The following is an 18,320-nucleotide window of genomic DNA, read 5'->3' on the forward strand; positions in this document are numbered from 1 at the left end:
GTGACACTTACAGGGGCATAATCGAATGGGGACGACCATCTCTAAGGGCGCCCATCTCAAAGGACATCCCGGCGAAGGGGCGGGGAAGCCGCTATTATCGAAACAAGATGGGCGTCCATCTTTCATTTTGATAATATGGTCGGGGATGCCCAAATCTCAACATTTAGGTCGTCCTTAGAGATGGTCGTCCCCGGTTTTCGGCGATGATGGAAACTGAGGAAGCCCATCTAAAAAATGACTAAATCCAAGGCATTTGGTCGTGGGAGGAGCCAGCATTTGTAGTGCACTGGTCCCCTTCACATGCCAGGACACCAACAGGGCACCCTAGGGGGCACTGCAGTGGACTTCACAAATTGCTCCCAGGTGCATAGCTCCCTTACCTTCGGTGCTGAGCCCCCCCCCCCCAAACCCACTCCCCACAACTGTACACCACCATAGCCCTAAGGGGTGATGGGGGCACCTACATGTGGGTATAGTGGGTTTCGGGTGGGTTATGAAGGGCTCACATTTACCACCACAAGGGTAACAGGTAGGGGGGGGGTGGGCCTGGGTCCGCCTGCCTGAAGTGCACTGCACCACTAAAACTGCTCCAGAGACCTGCATGCTGCTGTCATTGAGCTGGGTATGACATTTGAGGCTGGCAAAAAATAAAAATAAAAAAAATTTTAGGGTGGGAGGGGGTTGGTGAGCACTGGGGAATAAGGGGAGTTCATCCCTAATTCCCTCCTGTGGTCATCTGGTCAGTTTGGGCACCTTTTTGAGGCTTGGTCATGAAAAAAAAATGGACTAAGTAAAGTCAACCAAATGCTCATCAAGGACACCCTTCTTTTTTCCATTATTGGCCGAGGACGCCCATCTATTAAGCACACCCCAGTCCCGCCTTCATTACGCCTCCAACACCCCCCGTGAACTTTGGTCGTCCCCACGACGGACTGCAGTTGAGGACGCCCAAAATCGGCTTTCGATTATGCCGATTTGGGCGACCCTGAGAGGACGCCATCTCCCGATTTCTGTCAAAAGATGGGCGCCCTTCTCTTTCGAAAATGGCCGTTAGTGTGCACTAATGTCCGTTAGCGCCTACTAAGCTTTAGTAAAAGGGCCCCTAAGTCTTTATTCATCTAATCAAAATCTGGTGAAGGAAAATTATATAAAAAATATAGGGGCCCTTTTAATAAGCTGTGGAAAGTTTACCGCGCGTCAAAAGAGCACTACTGCGGACATGCTGAGGCATCCTGCGGTAGTGTTCTGCTTAGCATGCGCTAATCTCGCACTGGAAAATACCACACACTACCCAATTAGCGCAGGAGCCCTTACTGCCACCTGAATAGGTGACGGTAAGGGCTCCTGGCGGTAATGGCCATACACAAATGGGAAAATTAGCTCATGACCCTTAAAAAAAAAAAGTCAATTGCGGCCCTTTTTCAGCCACACTATAAAGTGGCCGGAGCATGTGGCTTAATCGCAGTGCCAGCCACTTTCTAAAGCGCCTTAGTAAAAGGATCCCTTAGATGGTTGCATTAAATGTTTACTTCATCCCATTTTATTTTTGAATCTTTTCTCCGAGACCCACCTCAGAACCTTTTATTATGTAATCTCAGAAGCTGGGGCAGCTTTGCCATTCTTTTTCTCTGTGTCCATAGGTTCTCCTGTTCTGTGCTTTATCAGGGTCTTATCATGCACATGGGTGTTGCTGGAGGGAATATTTACCTGGATTTTTTTGTGTCTGCGCTTGTGGAGTTTCCTGCTGCCTTCATAATTTTGCTTACCGTTGAACGTATAGGCCGCCGCTACCCCTGGGCTGTGGCAAGTCTGGTGGCAGGAGTTGCCTGCCTCATTGCAGCTTTTATCCCAAATGGTGAGTTATGTTTCACAGTTGATTTGAATATTTCTTACATGATTTTGTGGGAATAAAGAGGACTGAAATAATAAAATACATACCATTATACTCAAATATAAACCTATTTGAGTATAAACAAAGATTTATACTCCCCCCCCCCAACCTGCATTGCGCTTACTGTTCTGATCCTCACTCAAGCAGATGCCAATGCTCTGTGCTGGGCTGGTGTGGGGCCTTGAGTATGCACAGATGCTCAAGGCCCCGCACTGGCCCAGCACAGATTATTTGCGTCAGCTTCAGTGAGCACCAGAACAGTAAGCGCAATGCCAGTCGGGGGGATGGAAGACTGCAGTGCCAGTTATCAGGGGGGAGGCAGTGGAGGACAGCAGTACCAGTCATGAAGGGGGGGGGGGGCAGTGGAGGACAAAAGCGCCGGTCATCAGGTGGTGACTCAAATATTCAAATATAAACCGAGATCCCCATTTTTGGGTCATTTTTTTTGGCCTAAAACTCTTCTTATATTTGAGTATATACGTAGGTATAAAGCTCACAGGCTGAGTCCTGGATGGTATGGGGACTGCATGTCAGAATTTCTATCTGTGTCATGCTATTCTACATCAAAAGGCACAGGAATGGATTTTTAAAAACTGGCTATGCAGCCCCCCCACACACACACACAAAAAAAGGATTAATTTTAACCAGAGTTTGAGCCACAACCAAAACCCCAGCCATTAGGTCCAAAATTACTAAAGCAAACACAAATCTAGTGACTTTTCTGAGCAATCTCAGGGATTACTTTTCTGTCTGGGCCAATATTTCCTCTAGGCTGCCTGCAGTTCCGTTGGTGAAGTGTAGCGCTTCAATATCAGGTTTTGAATCACAAGGAGCTCTGAAATTCATATTTTGTTTGTAAACCACTTCAACGCTTTGGTAAGAGGGAGTATATAAAATTAATAAATCCAATCCAATTTGTTCATTAGCTCAATGTATGTACTTTTCTTTTCAGATTTATACTGGCTGAAGGTCACCTTGGGGTGTGTGGGTAGAATGGGAATCACACTATCTTTTGAAATGATATGCCTAGTAAATGCAGAGCTGTACCCAACATTTATCAGGTGAGCTTTCACTTGTTCCTTTTGTGATCAGGTGTTAGGCATAGTTTTCTGAAAAAGCAGTGGTTTTAAAGGAAAAACCTTTCACTCTTTCCAAACACAGCCCAACCAAGTATCTAGGGGGAACAGTAAATTCCCTAAATTTCCACAAAGAAGGTAAGGGCCTATTGACTGAGCATTTTTGCCATAGCTACTTTTCCTAAATAGGCCTTTAAGATTGTTAATCGTGTGTGTGTGTAGGTGTGGATACAGACAAAAAAGTTTTTATATACCATAATCTAGATTATTAAATCCATTCAAGTGGTGCACATTTCACAGTAAAATACGTCAAGAATATAATTTAAATAAACACTGGTGTTCCTCCTCCATCCCAAATTTGTCTAGATACCACACCCTCTACTGGTTCTGTTTTTCTGGACCTTATCTCTGAATTCCCTCCCAGAAAACATCTACACCGAACCCTCATTTTTAAAAATTCAAAACCCTCCTGCAACCCTGGCTGTACCATGCAGCCTTTGCATAGCTTTCATCCCTTCTCTCCGAATTTCAGGACTCTTCCCCTATCCTTTCTTCTGTTTTTTTTTTTCCTTTTTCCTCTGTCCTCCTTGGATGGCTTTCTTGCTTCTTCTTGTATGATTTAATTGTACCTTTTCTTTCTCCACTTCTCACTTCATTTTATTGTAAACCACTCCACAGTACCATGTGTGATAGGGCACTATATCAAATTCACTCAGGCCCAGGTTAGAGGGACTAAAATTAATAAATTTGCATACATATTTGCATATAATTATTATTCATGGCAGGTTACTATGAAGATGGCAAGCTGCTTTACATGCACAAGTCCCCATCTGCAAAAAAAAGAAGGTTGCAGTTTAGTACATCAGACTCTGTGAGTGAATGTGGATGACAGACTGAAAATGTGTGAGCTAAATCCAAATAAATACATAGGAAGCCAGTTCTAAAATCTGCTCTGGGGTCTACACAAGCCTGTGTCTATCTCTGTACATCTGAACTTGCAATGAGGCTAACTCTGCTTCATTAGTAAAGCAGATGTCAGTGCTGAGATCAAAAATCTTCAATGGTGGTTCAAAATATGAGCATCCCGCAAGCCAAAAACTGATTCCTGCGATGAATCAAAAAGCAAAACGTGCACTTGAACTGCTGACAGCTAATTAGGGACTAGTGGTTCTCAAACCTATCCTGGGGGACCAACATCCAGACAGGATATCCACAATGAATATGCATGAGATAGATTTGTATAGGATGGAGGTAGTAGGCATGCAAATCTCTCTCATGCATATTCATTCTGAATATTCTGAAAATCCAATGAGCCGGTGGTCCTCCATCAAGCCAGTTGGGTTTTTCAGTATCCCCCCCCCCCCCACCCCCATGAACAGGCATGAGATAGATCTGCATACCTTGGAGGCTGCATATGCAAGTCTGTTTCATGTGGTAGTCCCTCTAAGCTGGGCCTGTAAATTGTAAACCCCATACACATAGTAAAAAATATATATAATCCTGCAATAAATTTAGATTAGGTGTTACAAAGCAGCACAGAGAAACTGAACTATTCATAGCTGCCTGGTCTAAGTATCTGTGTGTTGACTGCTTAGGCACTCTGTGCAATTGGCTGGTTCCCTACCAAAGTAGGCTTACATTTCCAAGCATCTACTGCTGGATTCTATATATCACACCTTAATTTCTGTGTGGACATTGAAGCATATTCTATATTACAATGCGCATAACTTAATTGGTTAACTAGCTAATCAACACTGTCAACTGGATGTTAACAAGCACTTACCAGCACTAATTGGCATTAAGATTTATGGACACAACTCGCAAAGCATATTCTGTAACGTGCACATGAATTCCAAGTCACAATTGAAAAGGGAGCACGGCCGTTTCAAAAATCTATACATGTCGTTATAGAATACACCCGCTCTGCACTTAATTTAGGCGTGGGGATTTACCATGTTTAAATTTGGTGACGTGGAGAGGTCTTTGGCATGTTCTATATACCACATAGAAATCTAATCCTATTCTATAAAATTTAGACGTACTTTAGAGAATACGCCTAAGCGTATTTTTTTCCATGTTGAATTTTCAGGTACCATATATAGAATCTAGCCCATAATGGAGCAAAACCAGGATTTGAGTGGTATGTTCAGGTTGACTTGGGTGAGGCAGAAAACCTCCAACCAACAATTTTTATACTAAGGGCCCCTTTTACAAAGTGGCACTGCAGATTAGCATGCGCTGAATGCAAAGCAGCCTGTGGGGATTGAATAGGCTTCTTTGCATTTAGTGTGCCGCTAATCCGTACTGCCACTTTGTAAAAGGAACCCTAAGACTTTTCAAAAACTACTGCTTAAGTGTGTTCGTATGTATTTGACTTACTGGGAATTAAAATGTAACCCTGAATTATTATTAATCGCTTTTCTGGGTACTCTAATACTATGTACAACACATTAAACACAATAATTTTGAATTGTTCATTTCATTTTTTATTAATCACTTTTTTGGGATACCCCCCTACACAATGTACAACTTATTAAATACTATAATTTTTACCATATACCCCTAATTCTAACACTTTGGAGAAATGTATCAAACTATCCAGTACACATGGGCTGGATATTGCAACCTGAGCAACTTGTTCATTAAACATGTGCTATTTAATTTCAGAAACATTGGCGTAATGGTCTGCTCATCCATGTGCGATTTTGGTGGGATCATAACACCCTTCCTTGTTTATAGGCTGGGCGAAATCTGGCATGAGCTGCCACTTGTGGTTTTTGGTAAGAGTTACAAGAAATGCTTGTGTAAAATCTTTGGTTTAACACAGTCGTTGCAGATCACAAAGAAGAATTTTATGGCAGCAGTTCATTATGACTTTTAATGTATTATTTGTGAACCCTGTTGGGCTGACGGTGCTAGAAAAAGGCGCAGAGCTATGATATCACAAAGACAAAACCCAGATACACCACTGCAATTGAGAAGGGGATGTAAACATGTTTTCTGGAACTGCTCCCTAAAGGAGTATTGGAAAGAGGTATTGCATTAGTTTGGGAAGCTGGTGGGTAAAGAAGAATTCATTTTGGATAAAACAGAATTAGGCAGGGTGAACGATTACTTGTGGGGAAACAATGGATAAAGAGCCCTCCCCATTCCTTCTAGCATTGAAGGAACGAATTGCACTGCTCAATATTTTGGGAACTGCAACTGACTAAGTTCAAGCCCAAAAGCAAAAAGAATTTTCTAAAGACCTGAAACACATATATTCAAGTCTGGTCACCAAGAGCAAATAGATATGTACTTAATAGATTGGTGTCCAGAGATGACAAGACGAATACTTACCAGAGCTTAGGGATAAGCAATGAAGATCTGACGCATCTCGCCCCCTTCTGATGCAACTTCCTGTTTGGGACACGTCAGAGGGAAGGCCTGCTGCAGGCTGCTTTTCAGTATCATAGCCATGGCTGCACGGACAAAGATTTTACTGAACATGGGGGGAAAAAAAAGGTAAAACCCAAATACCAGGTAGGAAGGGGAGGGAAGAGAGAGCCACCGGTGGTCAGTGTGGGGAGGGGGAGAGATGATGGACCATGTGTGGGTGGATGCAGGGGATTTAAGAAAACCGCAGGTGACCATTTGGGGGGGAAGGAGAGAACGTAGGGTGGCTCTGAAGGGTGGAGAAAGAACCTGGAATGGCTATGTGGGAGGGAGGGAGAACCTGGGATGGTTGTGGGGAGGGAGGGAGAGAAAACCTGATGTGGCCATGGGGGGGTGGGGAGGAAACAGGGGTGGCTGTGGGGGGGGGGGGGGCAAGAGAGAGAACCCAGGGCAGCCAGGGTGGGGGGAGGGGTAAGAGAGAGAACCTGGGGGGGGGAGGGGAGAGGAAGGGAGAGAGAGAACCTGGGGTGGCCGTGAGGGGGATGGTGAAGAGGGACAGAGAGCCTGGGGTAGCTGGGGGGGGGGTGGGAGAGGGTCACAGGCAGGGCTAAAAGAGCAGGGAGAGATGCTAGACTGTGCAGGGGGAGGGGGTTGATATGATGCATTAAAAATGATAGGGAAAGAAGCCAAATTAAGGGACAGAAGGATGGAGGGAGAGATAACGGACCTGAATTGGAGAGGGTTGAGGAAAGGAAGAAAAAGAGAAAGGTGCTGGATGGGGGGGGGGGGGGGGGGGGGCAGAGATAATGGACCTGGGAATAGATGAGAAGAGAGGGAGGGAGTTGGTCATTTAAATAAGTGGCATAGCCACAAGGGACAGGAAGGGAGCAGCCTTGGAGACCTGGGTCCCCTCCTTTAGGCTCAGGCCCCAGCCCCATCTCCCTCCAAAGCTGCAGTACCTGTTCAATGGCTGGTGGAGTAGCTTAAGCCCCCCCTCCACCCAAAGAAATCTGTTGCCTAAGTCACCCACTTCCTTCTTGTACTGCCTCAGGAGCGAGGAAGGCAGTGGGGTGCCTCCAGCTATCAATGCTTGCAGTCCTCAAACATATTCAGTTTGTGCATGAACTGAGCATGTTCGGGGAGTGCCAGCATTGGCGGCACCCCACTGACCTCCTCGCTCCTGAGACAGCACAAGGAGGAAGGGGACTGCTTTGGGAGTGGATTTCTTTGACTGATGGCATCCCTGCCAGCAAAGGTATATCATCTAATGGGGGGCGAGCAAATGTGTGACCCCAGTCCATCCCTGTGCCCCTCCCCCAATGGACTGCTGGCTATGCCCTGCATTTAATCATTTAATTAATCACAATTAACAATTTTAATCAAACTGCAGCCCTAATATACAATACATAAAAGAACTACATGGAATAATACATTTCCCCACCTATTTGCAGGCTCAATGTGGCTTACAATTTTCCGTCATGACTTATGTCATTTCAGAAATTACATATACAATTGGTAATATATATAGAACATGAATGCTAAATGAACAGTCGGGCAAAAAAAGGGAAAATATACAAATGGTTTCACATATTGAACATGGATTGCACATTAAAATTAAACAATACGGTATAGGGAGAGAGTAGGTTTCATTTACCAAATGAAACATCTAAATCAACACATCTACTATAATAAAACTCACCCTCAACGTTCTGAGGACACTGACGTCAGTGAAGCCAAGCCCTGACTTCCTTCAAAAAGGTGCAAAGGTTCGTGGTGGTGAAGCCACCAAAATCGCTCCGAGCCCCGCCCTCGAGGGCGGAGCAATGGCAGAACAACGAACAGGTTGGCAGGGAGGGAGGCAGGGAGGCGGAGGGGGGTGGGACATCGCTCCGGACCCCGCCCTCACGTCAAATGTCATGACGTTGGGGGCGGAGCAATGGCAGAACAACAAAGGGGTTGGCGAATGGCCAGGGAGGGAGGGAGTGGGTATTGGCGACGAAAACCTTGCTAGCGCCCGTTTCATTTGCTCTGAAACGGGCCTCTTTTACTAGTTAAATGATAAAAACCATACAAGAGAAAGAGAATAAATACAATCATACAATGATTACAATCAGAGCATAGCAAGCATCTGGGGGAATGTGCACTGCATATGAAAGGATAGAATAACTCAGAAATATTCTTATTACCATTCATCTTAAATCGTGCAGTTCTAGCTAGCCACGTGGGTCAAGTCTTAGGAACAGATGGTCTGCCTAGATATATGCATGCTTCTTTAAGGAGATTTGATTAGTTTCACATGAAATCTAGAAAGCATGTATATTCATTCAATCTAAGCAGAATTACTTTAGCTTTAAGTTTATCAATAGAAATCAAACAAAATAAAACATGGAAAAGAAAATAAGATGATACCTTTTTTATTGGACACTAGTAAAAAAGGCCCGTTTCTGACACAAATGAAACGGGCGCTAGCAAGGTTTTCCTCGGAGTGTGTATGTTTGGGAGAGTGTATGTGAGAGTGGCTGTTTGAGAGTCAGAGTGAAAGTGTGAGTGTGTGTGTGTGAGAGAGAGAGTGAGTCTGGGTGTGAGTGTGTTTGTGAGAGAGTGTGTGTGTGAGAATGAGTGTGTGCAAGTGTGTATGTGAGACACAGTGTGAGAGAGAGTGTGTGTGTGTGGGCGAGAGAGAGTGTGTGTGTGAGACACAGATTCTCTGTGAGAGTGAGTGTATGAGACCAAGCGAGTGTGTGAGTGACTGTGTGGCACATAGAGAGTGAATGTGATACAGTGTGAGACAGAGTGTGTGAGAGTGAGAGTCAGAAAGACATTGTATATGAGAGAGTGTGAGCCCTGCCCTCCCAATCCATGCCCATCTGTCACCTGTCCCCTCCATTCATCCCTATCCAGCAATTCCCCTCTCTCCCTGAGCCCTGCCCTGCAATCCATATCCATCCATGCCCATCTGTCCCCTCCATTCATCCCTATCCAGCAATTCCCTTCTCCCTGAGCCCTGCCCTCCCAATCCATGCCCATCCATGCTCCTCTGTCCCCTGCCCCCTCGATTCATCCCTTTTCAGCAATTCCCCTCTCTCCCTGAGCCCTGCCCTCCCAATCCATGCCCATCCATGCTCCTCTGTCACCTGCCCCCTCCATTCATCCCTATCCAGCAATTCCCCTCTCTCCCTGAGCCCTGTCCTGCAATCCATATCCATCCATGCCCATCTGTCCCCTCCATTCATCCCTATCCAGCAATTCCCCTCTCCCTGAGCCCTGCCCTCCCAATCCATGCCCATCCATGCTCCTCTGTCACCTGCCCCCTCCATTCATCCCTATCCAGCAATTCCCCTCTCTCCCTGAGCCCTGCCCTGCAATCCATATCCATCCATGCCCATCTGTCCCCTCCATTCATCCCTATCCAGCAATTTCCCTCTCTCCCTGAGCCCTGCCCTCCCAATCCATGCTCCTCTGTCCCCTGCCGCCTCCATTCAACCTTTTCCAGCAAGTCCCCTCTCTCCCTTCCATGATCCCCCTCGCATCCATGCTCCTCTCTCTCCCATGTCCCAGCCTGGCCCGCCCTCTTCTCCCCCCCCCCTTCGCATCCATGCTGTCGTTTCTCCCCTGCCCTCCCGCTCCCATTGTTCAACTTTACTGGCCACCCTCTTCTCTCCCCCCAACTTCCTTTTTTTTTTTTTTTTCTTCTTTTTAAATTTACCTCCGTGGCGGTTCCGGCAGCGAAGCGTCAGGGAAGGAGGCGGCGCTCCCGACATCTAGCCTTCCCTTCGCTGTGTTCCGCCTTCTTCTGACGTCATCCTTGACGTCAGAAGAAGGCGGAACACAGCGAAGGGAAGGCTAGAGACGTCGGGAGCGCCGCCTCCTTCCCTGATGCTGCACTGCCGGAATTGTTTGGGTTTTATTCCGCCCTCGACGTCATGACGTTTGACGCGAGGGCGGGGCAGAGACGGCTGGCTGGCTTGAAGGCTTCACACCACGAATCCACGAACCCTTCAGCCTGGGAGTGACGTCAGATGGCTTCAGAACGTTGTCCTCAGAACGTTGAGGGTGCGTTTTATTATATTAGATAGTAACATAGTAGATGACGGCAGAAAAAGAACTGCACGGTCCATCCAGTCTGCCCAACAAGATAACTCATATTTGCTGCTTTTTGTCATAACTTAATACATTTCTTGATTAGCTTTCGAAGGTTGCCCTTCTTCGTCAGATCGGAAATAAGCAAATGTGGTAGCAGATCTGACGAAGGACAACCTTCGAAAGCTAATCAAGAACTGTATTAAGTTATGTCCAATAAAAAAGGTATCATCTTATTTTCTTTTCCATGTTTTATTTTGTTTGATTTCTATTGATAACCTTTAAGAGTGGACTAACACGGCTACCACACCTCTCTATTTTAGCTTTAAGAAAATCCAAATAGTCAAGGAAATTGACATAACTCCATGGTTTCAGTTCTTCATCAAAATGGTCCTTTGTACTCAAATCTGGATACAGTTCAATGTAGAACTACACATCCACAGATGAATGGGAGCAGAAGCTGATGGGCTCAGTGTCTCTCTACAGACACATGCTCATTCGACTGGTGGTGACTGATGGGCATCAAAAACAGAGAGGAGGCAATAATCAAAGCTTTTTAGAAACAGAGAGATTTACCTATAAAAGAAAGCAAGACTTTTTCTTTTCCTGTTGGTATGTGTCGGGTACCTCATCGACCCTGGTTTGGTCCCTCCCTGGGAAATGACAAGAGGGAAGAGTTGGATTAGGGACTAGAGCAGCTCTTATGTGCTCTGATCTGTCTGCTCCAGCCTTACTGGTTCACAAGGGCAGGGAGGGATGGTAAGAAGGGAAGGGTTGGATTAAGAAGCAAAGGAGCTCTTCTTTTCTCTGCTCCAGAGTCACCCCAGGGAAGCTCTTCTCTGTTCTGATCACTTCCATCCCTGTTTTTCCTCACTGCTGCTTTTCTTTTGCCATGATGATGGCAGAGGCAGCACCAGCAGGTAAGAGTGCAGCTCTTATAACATAGGCAGCCGAGACCCTTCGGGCACCCCGTTTACTGTTTTATCCCTTTTACTGAATAACGACTTTACACATGTTATTTGTTGACTTGGCACAACTTGGCCACAGCTTTATTTAAATACAACAACATATCTTAACCCAGGGCATACCCAAGCCGCTTCAGCCTCTGGCTCAATAACCCCCAAGCCAAGTCTGCCGCACTAGCAAGACTGGCTAATCTTGAACAGGGCTCCCCGCCGCACAGGAAGGGGGTCGTACAGTAAACGCAGCTGCCAGCTGCTTAGCAAATGCCATCCGGCTTGGGTACCCCGCCCGAGCTGCGACAATTTACACGTGTACAATAAGTTTTTTGGGGGAGGGGGAGGGGGGATGGGTGCAGTCCGCTTGCCGTGGCGACTGGAAGAGGTCGACCCAGCTATTTGCGCAGGCTTTTAAGCCCCTCCGTGGCTCCTCCTGTTGCCCAGCGGGGGAGCCCAGGCAATGGGGCTTGACCCTCCCTCGCCTCGCTCGCCCCATGCTGGGCTTGGGTGCGCATGCCAGTCAGGGGCACGGCGCCATGTTATCTTTGGCTCCATGCACCCTGCGGGGCACTGCGCCTTGCATTTACTCCACCACAAACAGAAAGGAGGACAGAAAAGGCAGTAAAATCATGTTATGACTGAGCGCTAAAGCCTCTTGCAGACAGAAGGGCTATCATGGGGGTATCAGGTCCCCTAAATTATAGGACCATCCCCTTGGAGAGCTGGGCACCTAATAGTAAAATGTATTGCACCTCAAAGGGCTAGAAAAATCTTTTTTAAATTACACTCCTTGACCATCTGCAAATACAATTACATGCAGAAAATAAGGGGCTGGGACAACACAAGGAAGGGAAAATATGCACAAATCTGTTTCTCTGCTTTCTTTCTGGGACATACTTTGTGCCAGGTTCATTGTGCTATCTAGCAGGATTAAATAAACTTATAGTCCCACAATCTTGCAGTACCTGGAAGGTATGGGAGAGAGGGGGGGGGGGGGGGGGGAAAGCTCAGGGACTCATTATAGCCCTTCGCTTGACTTACAAAGGAAAACCCAGAAGGGGAAAAAGGAACATGATTAGAAATGTAAAAATAAAAAAGTAAACAGTAATATGAACTGGCATAGCAGGGAATACTTTTTGGTGACTCGCACACTAATTTTCAAGGGCCTGGTTTAGGAAGTCTTCATTTAGGTTCAATGCAAAGCACCTGTTTACACTGTGGTAGTGAAATACATTATATTCCGGACAAGCTGCTTTATGTAAGTGTTCATTGTTCCATCTGATACTGTTTCTGATTATATCATGTTTATGCAAAAGCTGTAATTGGCACAACTGCTGGTGGATTGGTGTTCCTTCTGCCCGAGACCACAGGGAAAAATTTACCAGAAACCATCAACGATGCAGAAAATTTGTGCAGGTGGGTGCGCTTTTTGAAAACTGACATTAGAAATACAATGTAAAGCCCTCAGCTTATGTTATGTCTACTTTTAGAAGACCATCACATTACAGGGGAATTTTCAGTAAGCTGTGTTGCAGCAAAATATGCCAGCACTTGTGGTATCCATGTAAGCATTAGTGACTTTTTTTTTTCCCTTTAAAAATTGGCTAAAGCTTAAGTGTGCAGAAAAGGAAATGATACCTCATGGCTTCTATTTGCTGTGGCATTATGCACTTGAAAGAATCGTCCTAGAATAGAAATTTTTAACCTAAATGTGAACTTCCTACAAACCTAACCATCACCCCCACACACACACACCCACCCTCCCCTTTAAAAAATATGAACAATGATTTCATACATAACAAAAAAATGTACATGGGAAAATATTTCCACAGGTTGTAACCACTTTTCAGCAGCTAGATCAAGCCAGATTATTCCTGAAGCTAGCAGGCTAGACACTGTTAAAAATGTACTCCTAATTAATTTACAAATCTTACTTCCCTTGCTACATACTGTGATCTGAAAAACATTTTAGCCCCCTGGTGATTGCATATATGTCCCACTGGTTTCTACTCTTTAAACAAAAGATGTAATATTAGACGAAGGGAACCTGAGTGAACAACATAACATAGTTTTAAAATTATTACATCATTTGTTTAAGAAACAATGTTATCCAACGCTCCATATCGCCCGTGTGAAAAATTAACTGCCCATAATGTCACAACAGGTTGCATCACCTTTAGCAGCAAAAACACTTCTCATAATTAAGAGTATCAATCTTTCACATTGCTGTTGAAGAATCTTAACAGAACTGCTTTAATTCTGACACATTCATAAATTTTTGTGCATGAACTGCTCATTTCAGGTTCTACCAGGGCATTTGTATTGGGTTCAAGTCACAACTTTGACAAGGCCAATCCATTCCAAAACGTTAATTTTGTTCCTCCTCAGCCTTCAGACGTAGACTCTTGCATTTGTGTTTCTTGCTCTATAACAGACTTACACTCCAGCTTCAGCTCTCAAACAAATGCCTTAAAGATTTTCTGGTTACAATATAGAATTAATGATTCCTTCAATAATGGCAAGTTTTTCAGGTCCTGAGGCAGCAAACTCATGCTTGACTTTTGGTAGCATGTTCTTTCTGCACAATGCTGTATTTGCTTTACACCAGACAAAATAGGACCTATATGTTGTCCAAATAATTCCACTTTTGATTTGACTGTCCATAGAACATTATCCCAAAAGGCTTGGGTAGCATCCAGGTGTGTTTTTGCAAATGTGAGAAGAGCACTGATGTTACTCTTGGACTGCAGTAGTTTCTACCTTGCTAGTCTCCCAAGAATCCCATTTTTGCCCAGTCACTTTCTTATTGTGGAGTCATGAAAACTGACCTTATCTGAGGATAGAAAGGCCTACAGTCTTTGGCTGTTCTTCCGAGATGTTCTGTGATTTCCCAGATGAGTTGGCGCTGTATCGTTGTAGTAATTTTGGCAGGCTACTCCTGTGAAGAATCACCACTGTTCCAAAGTCTTTTCCAGTTGTAGATAATGGCTCTCACTGTGGTTCAGTGCAATTCCAGAGGTTTAGACATGGCTTTGTAATCTTTTCTGGATTGATAATTTTTTCTTCCATCTCTTCAGGAATTTCATTTCATCATAGCATTACATTCTTGTAGAAACTTTGTGGTGACTACTTCACAATCATGATAAGGTTCACTATAGAATGAGGTTTAGATTCAACAGGGCTGTGTTCAATCAGCTGAATCTAATTATCAATTAAATTTGGTCACTTGGCTAAGTGGGAAACTTAGTTTTTCAAATGGGCGACAGGGGTGTTAGATAACTTTGAAAAAGGACAAACTACAAACTGTTTTGTGTTTTAAGTCAGGACCCCTTTGCCTAATATTGCAATTTGTTTAAAGATCAGAAACCAGTGAAACATATATGCAATAACAAGGGAAATCGTGGGGAGGGGGAAAAACTTTTCAGATCACCATAGTTCTTTCCACCTTTAGCTGGTGTCACAGAGATAGGAACTTCCCATCCCAGAACCAGCTACAGGTATTTATGGAAGTACTCTTATATTGTACAAACATGCTGGGATCCGTAACACCAAATTATCATAATATCAATTTTGGGTGAGTTTTGTTGTTTTGCCGTTTTCCTCCTGGTTTGATCGTAGGATGGCATTGATTCTCTATTCAAATAGAAAAAAATATATATATATATATATAATAAAAGCCTGGAATTCCTCAATATGATAGGCTGTGGTCAGTACTCCTGGTGGCTGAGAGACTGATTTGCTGCAAAAGAAAAGTAGCAGCAAACAAGCAAAGCTAAGTAATCTTCCTAGATTCTTTAAGAACAAAGATAAGATTGCTGTTAAAATAGAGGTTTTTGGCCAGTGATGATGAAGCCCAGCCCCCGCTACAAATAATTAAAATAAGCTTGGGCTTCTCAAGGCCTTTTCCTCTTGAAAACCTGCATTCTCCAGCTAAATCTTTTAGCCTGGTGAGATTATACTCGTGGTATTAGATTCCCCATGAATTATAGATATTGTTAATCCTCAATATGAGCCACCCCAGAAAATCCTACACTGAAAAAGAAACTATGCTGTCCAAATTATTTTATCACATCCTCTCACAGTATATATATATATATATATATATATATATATATACACACACACACACACTGTGAGAGGATGTGATAAAATAATTTGGACAGCATAGTTTGTTTTTTGGGGTTTTTTTGTACCCCGCACTTTCCCACTCATGGCAGGCTCAATGCGGCAGGCAATGGAGGGTTAAGTGACTTGCCCAGGGTCACAAGGAGCTGCCTGTGCCAGGAATCGAACTCAGTTCCTCAGGACCAAAGTCCACCACCCTAACCACTAGGCCACTCCTCCACTACCCGTGTGAGATTTTGTGGGGTGGCTCATAATGAGGATTTCCAGGCTTTTATTGCTTAGAGAGTTGGAAAACCCATATTTGTGTAGTAGAAGAGGTGTCATTCAACAGATATTTGCAGCCTTGATCACAATAAAACTAAAGACACCAAAATCATCTTTCAAACTTGAAACTGTGGCCTTGATAGGGAAACCAGCATGATTCAATCAGACACAATCAAACCATTCCATACTGCACATTATTAAATCCATTCTTTAAACCAACCTTCCAAAATGAACCAAACTTCTCTGACCTGGAAATCCTCATTATGAGCCACCCCACAAAAACCCACACTGAAAAAGAAACTATGCTGTCAAAATTATTTTATCACATCCTCTCAGAGTTGAAAGCTTCAAATGATTGTTTCCTTTGGTAACAGACCCTATCATTAGAGAAAGTGCCCTTCTCTCACTACAGGTTTCTGAAATTTAACTTGTATGTTGAACCTATTACTGGAAAAATCATCACTCAAAAAGTGCAAGCCAGAGCAGGTAATTTGCTCTCTAACTTCACCATTAATTTCATGTGTTGTTTGTTGATGTTTGCAGGCAAGAAGTGAAAAGCAAAGACAGAAAGATCTACCTGCATGTCAAAACATCAGACACTGTGTGCCATTAGAAAAAAAAAATTGGTTTGTGAGGCACCTCTGCTTGACTAATAACTGGAGAAAGGACATCACTGCTTGTGACTAGATCAATGCTTTTCTTATTTATCGCTCTAGAAAAAAATAGTGGATATACTGATACACCAGATGAGCTGCAGCTGTATCATACCAATATATATCTGCTATGTTTCTATAAATAAAGTTATTTAAAAAAATTGCATGGCTTAGCTAGTCAACCTATTTCATTTCCTTTTTAAAAGTGGAGAACAATGCTTCCTAATCTGCTCTGTGAAAACTCCCAGCCTGTGGCCTAATGGTTAGTGCACTGGGCCAAGATCCTGGGGAACTGGGTTTGATTCTCACTGCAGCTCCTTGTGACCATGGACAAGTCAATTAACCCTTCATTGCCCCAGATACAAAAACAAATTGTGAGCCCAAACCACTTTGACTGTACGCAGAACGGTGGTATATCAAGTTCATGACTATGGCTGAGAGAGTTGCATACCTACTACCCCCATTATATACAAATTTATCTCATGGATATTCTGAAATCTGGCTGGCTACAGCCCTCCCAGTCCCAGAATAGGTTTGGAAAACCCAGGAGCAATGAACATACAGATGGAGAACTGGAAAAAGACCTGGGTCTCTAAGGATGAAGACCAATGGGTGCTGACGTTTGAGCAAACCAATAAAGAAGAGTGCACAAGATGCTTGAAAATAATTATTAAATGCTTGATAGATGACGTTATACCACAGAATGCTTTGTTAAAATATACATCCCAGTGTGATTATCATCTTAAATAAAGAATGTGAAATTTCCAGTGCTTCTATCTTGCATCAAATACATTTATCACCACCGATCTTCATCACACCTGGTTTTATAAACCTGTATAGTCCATACTAACTTTAATACATTTTTTAAAAAATTAGATTGACTGAAAATGTTTTTCAAGCTATAAAAAGAAACCTAGCTTTGAAAAGTCCAGGAGACCAATTGCCGATATGAACATGTTATACCATTTCTGTATCAGGGGAGATGGTTACCATTCACACTTTGAAAGTTTCTTCATAATAGCTGTCTACATGAAAAAGAAATGGTAGTGTCACAACTGTGGTCGTGACCCCTCTTTGATTCACCTTATTTCCCGATGGTCAGCTTCTGAGCTGGCTCCTGTCTGTTCTTTCACCTTGCATGGTTGCCTCTGTCCTGTAGTGTTTCCACTTCCTGTGTTTCAAGCCTCACTTTGGTGTTGTGTGTCTCCTGCCTCTGTCTTGTAGTGTTTCCACTTCCTGTGTGTTTCAAGCCTCACTTTGGTGTTGTGTGTTTCCTGCCTCTGTCCTGTAGTTGTGACATCATTAGTGAGAGCCTTTATAAGGAAGTGGTGACTTTCATTAGGGCCCTTTGCAATGCCAAAGGTCTCCAGGTTAGTCCGTGTGCAGTGAAGCACTTCTGCCTTGTTCATAGTCTGTGTGCCCATGGGCACATGTCTTGATTTCTTGTTGAGGGTGCCTGTGTGCACTTCTGCTTCTGTCCTTCTCTGTTTGTGTGCTATAGGGTCAGCCTTCAGCCTTAGTTCTGTTTGTCTGTGTGGGTCAGCTTTGTGTTCTCCCTTTTCTGCCTTGCTTGCTCTAGTCCCCTCTACCTTCAGCTCTAGTCCTGTTGTTCCAGTCTTGTCTGTTCCAGCATTGCCTGTCTACAGCTTCAGCTCCAGTCCTGTCTGTTCCAGCACTGCCTGCCTACAGCTTCAGCTCCATTCTTGCTTGTTAGTCCAGTCCTGGTTGGGGGATTTTGCCTCCTGCTGCCGCTCGACGACAGTAGACCAAGGGCTCACATTGTTCCAAAGTCCATGACTGTTTGTTTAGAGCCTGAGACTGTGACAGGTAGTCACTTCTATTTTCTTAAAATAGGCATATATGACCACCAAGCATCAACTGTCAAAGAACTCCTCTG

The 18,320-nt window shown here is 44.1% G+C and overlaps 1 protein-coding gene across 1 annotated transcript in view; it reads left to right on the forward strand.

The window, feature by feature from the left end:
- SLC22A2 (solute carrier family 22 member 2) overlaps window positions 1–16,390 on the forward strand; it is an 85,439-nt gene extending 69,049 nt beyond the window's left edge. The window contains exons 7-11 of the mRNA XM_030198397.1: window positions 1,641–1,855; window positions 2,844–2,952; window positions 5,635–5,747; window positions 12,698–12,797; window positions 16,314–16,390. Of these exons, the coding sequence (XP_030054257.1) occupies window positions 1,641–1,855; window positions 2,844–2,952; window positions 5,635–5,747; window positions 12,698–12,797; window positions 16,314–16,383 (607 nt within the window). The 3' untranslated portion in view covers window positions 16,384–16,390. The remainder of the gene's footprint in view (window positions 1–1,640; window positions 1,856–2,843; window positions 2,953–5,634; window positions 5,748–12,697; window positions 12,798–16,313) is intronic.
- The last annotated feature ends 1,930 nt before the right edge of the window (window positions 16,391–18,320 follow it).

Source organism: Microcaecilia unicolor, chromosome 3, assembly GCF_901765095.1.
Source record: "Microcaecilia unicolor chromosome 3, aMicUni1.1, whole genome shotgun sequence".
Lineage (NCBI taxonomy): Eukaryota > Metazoa > Chordata > Amphibia > Gymnophiona > Siphonopidae > Microcaecilia > Microcaecilia unicolor.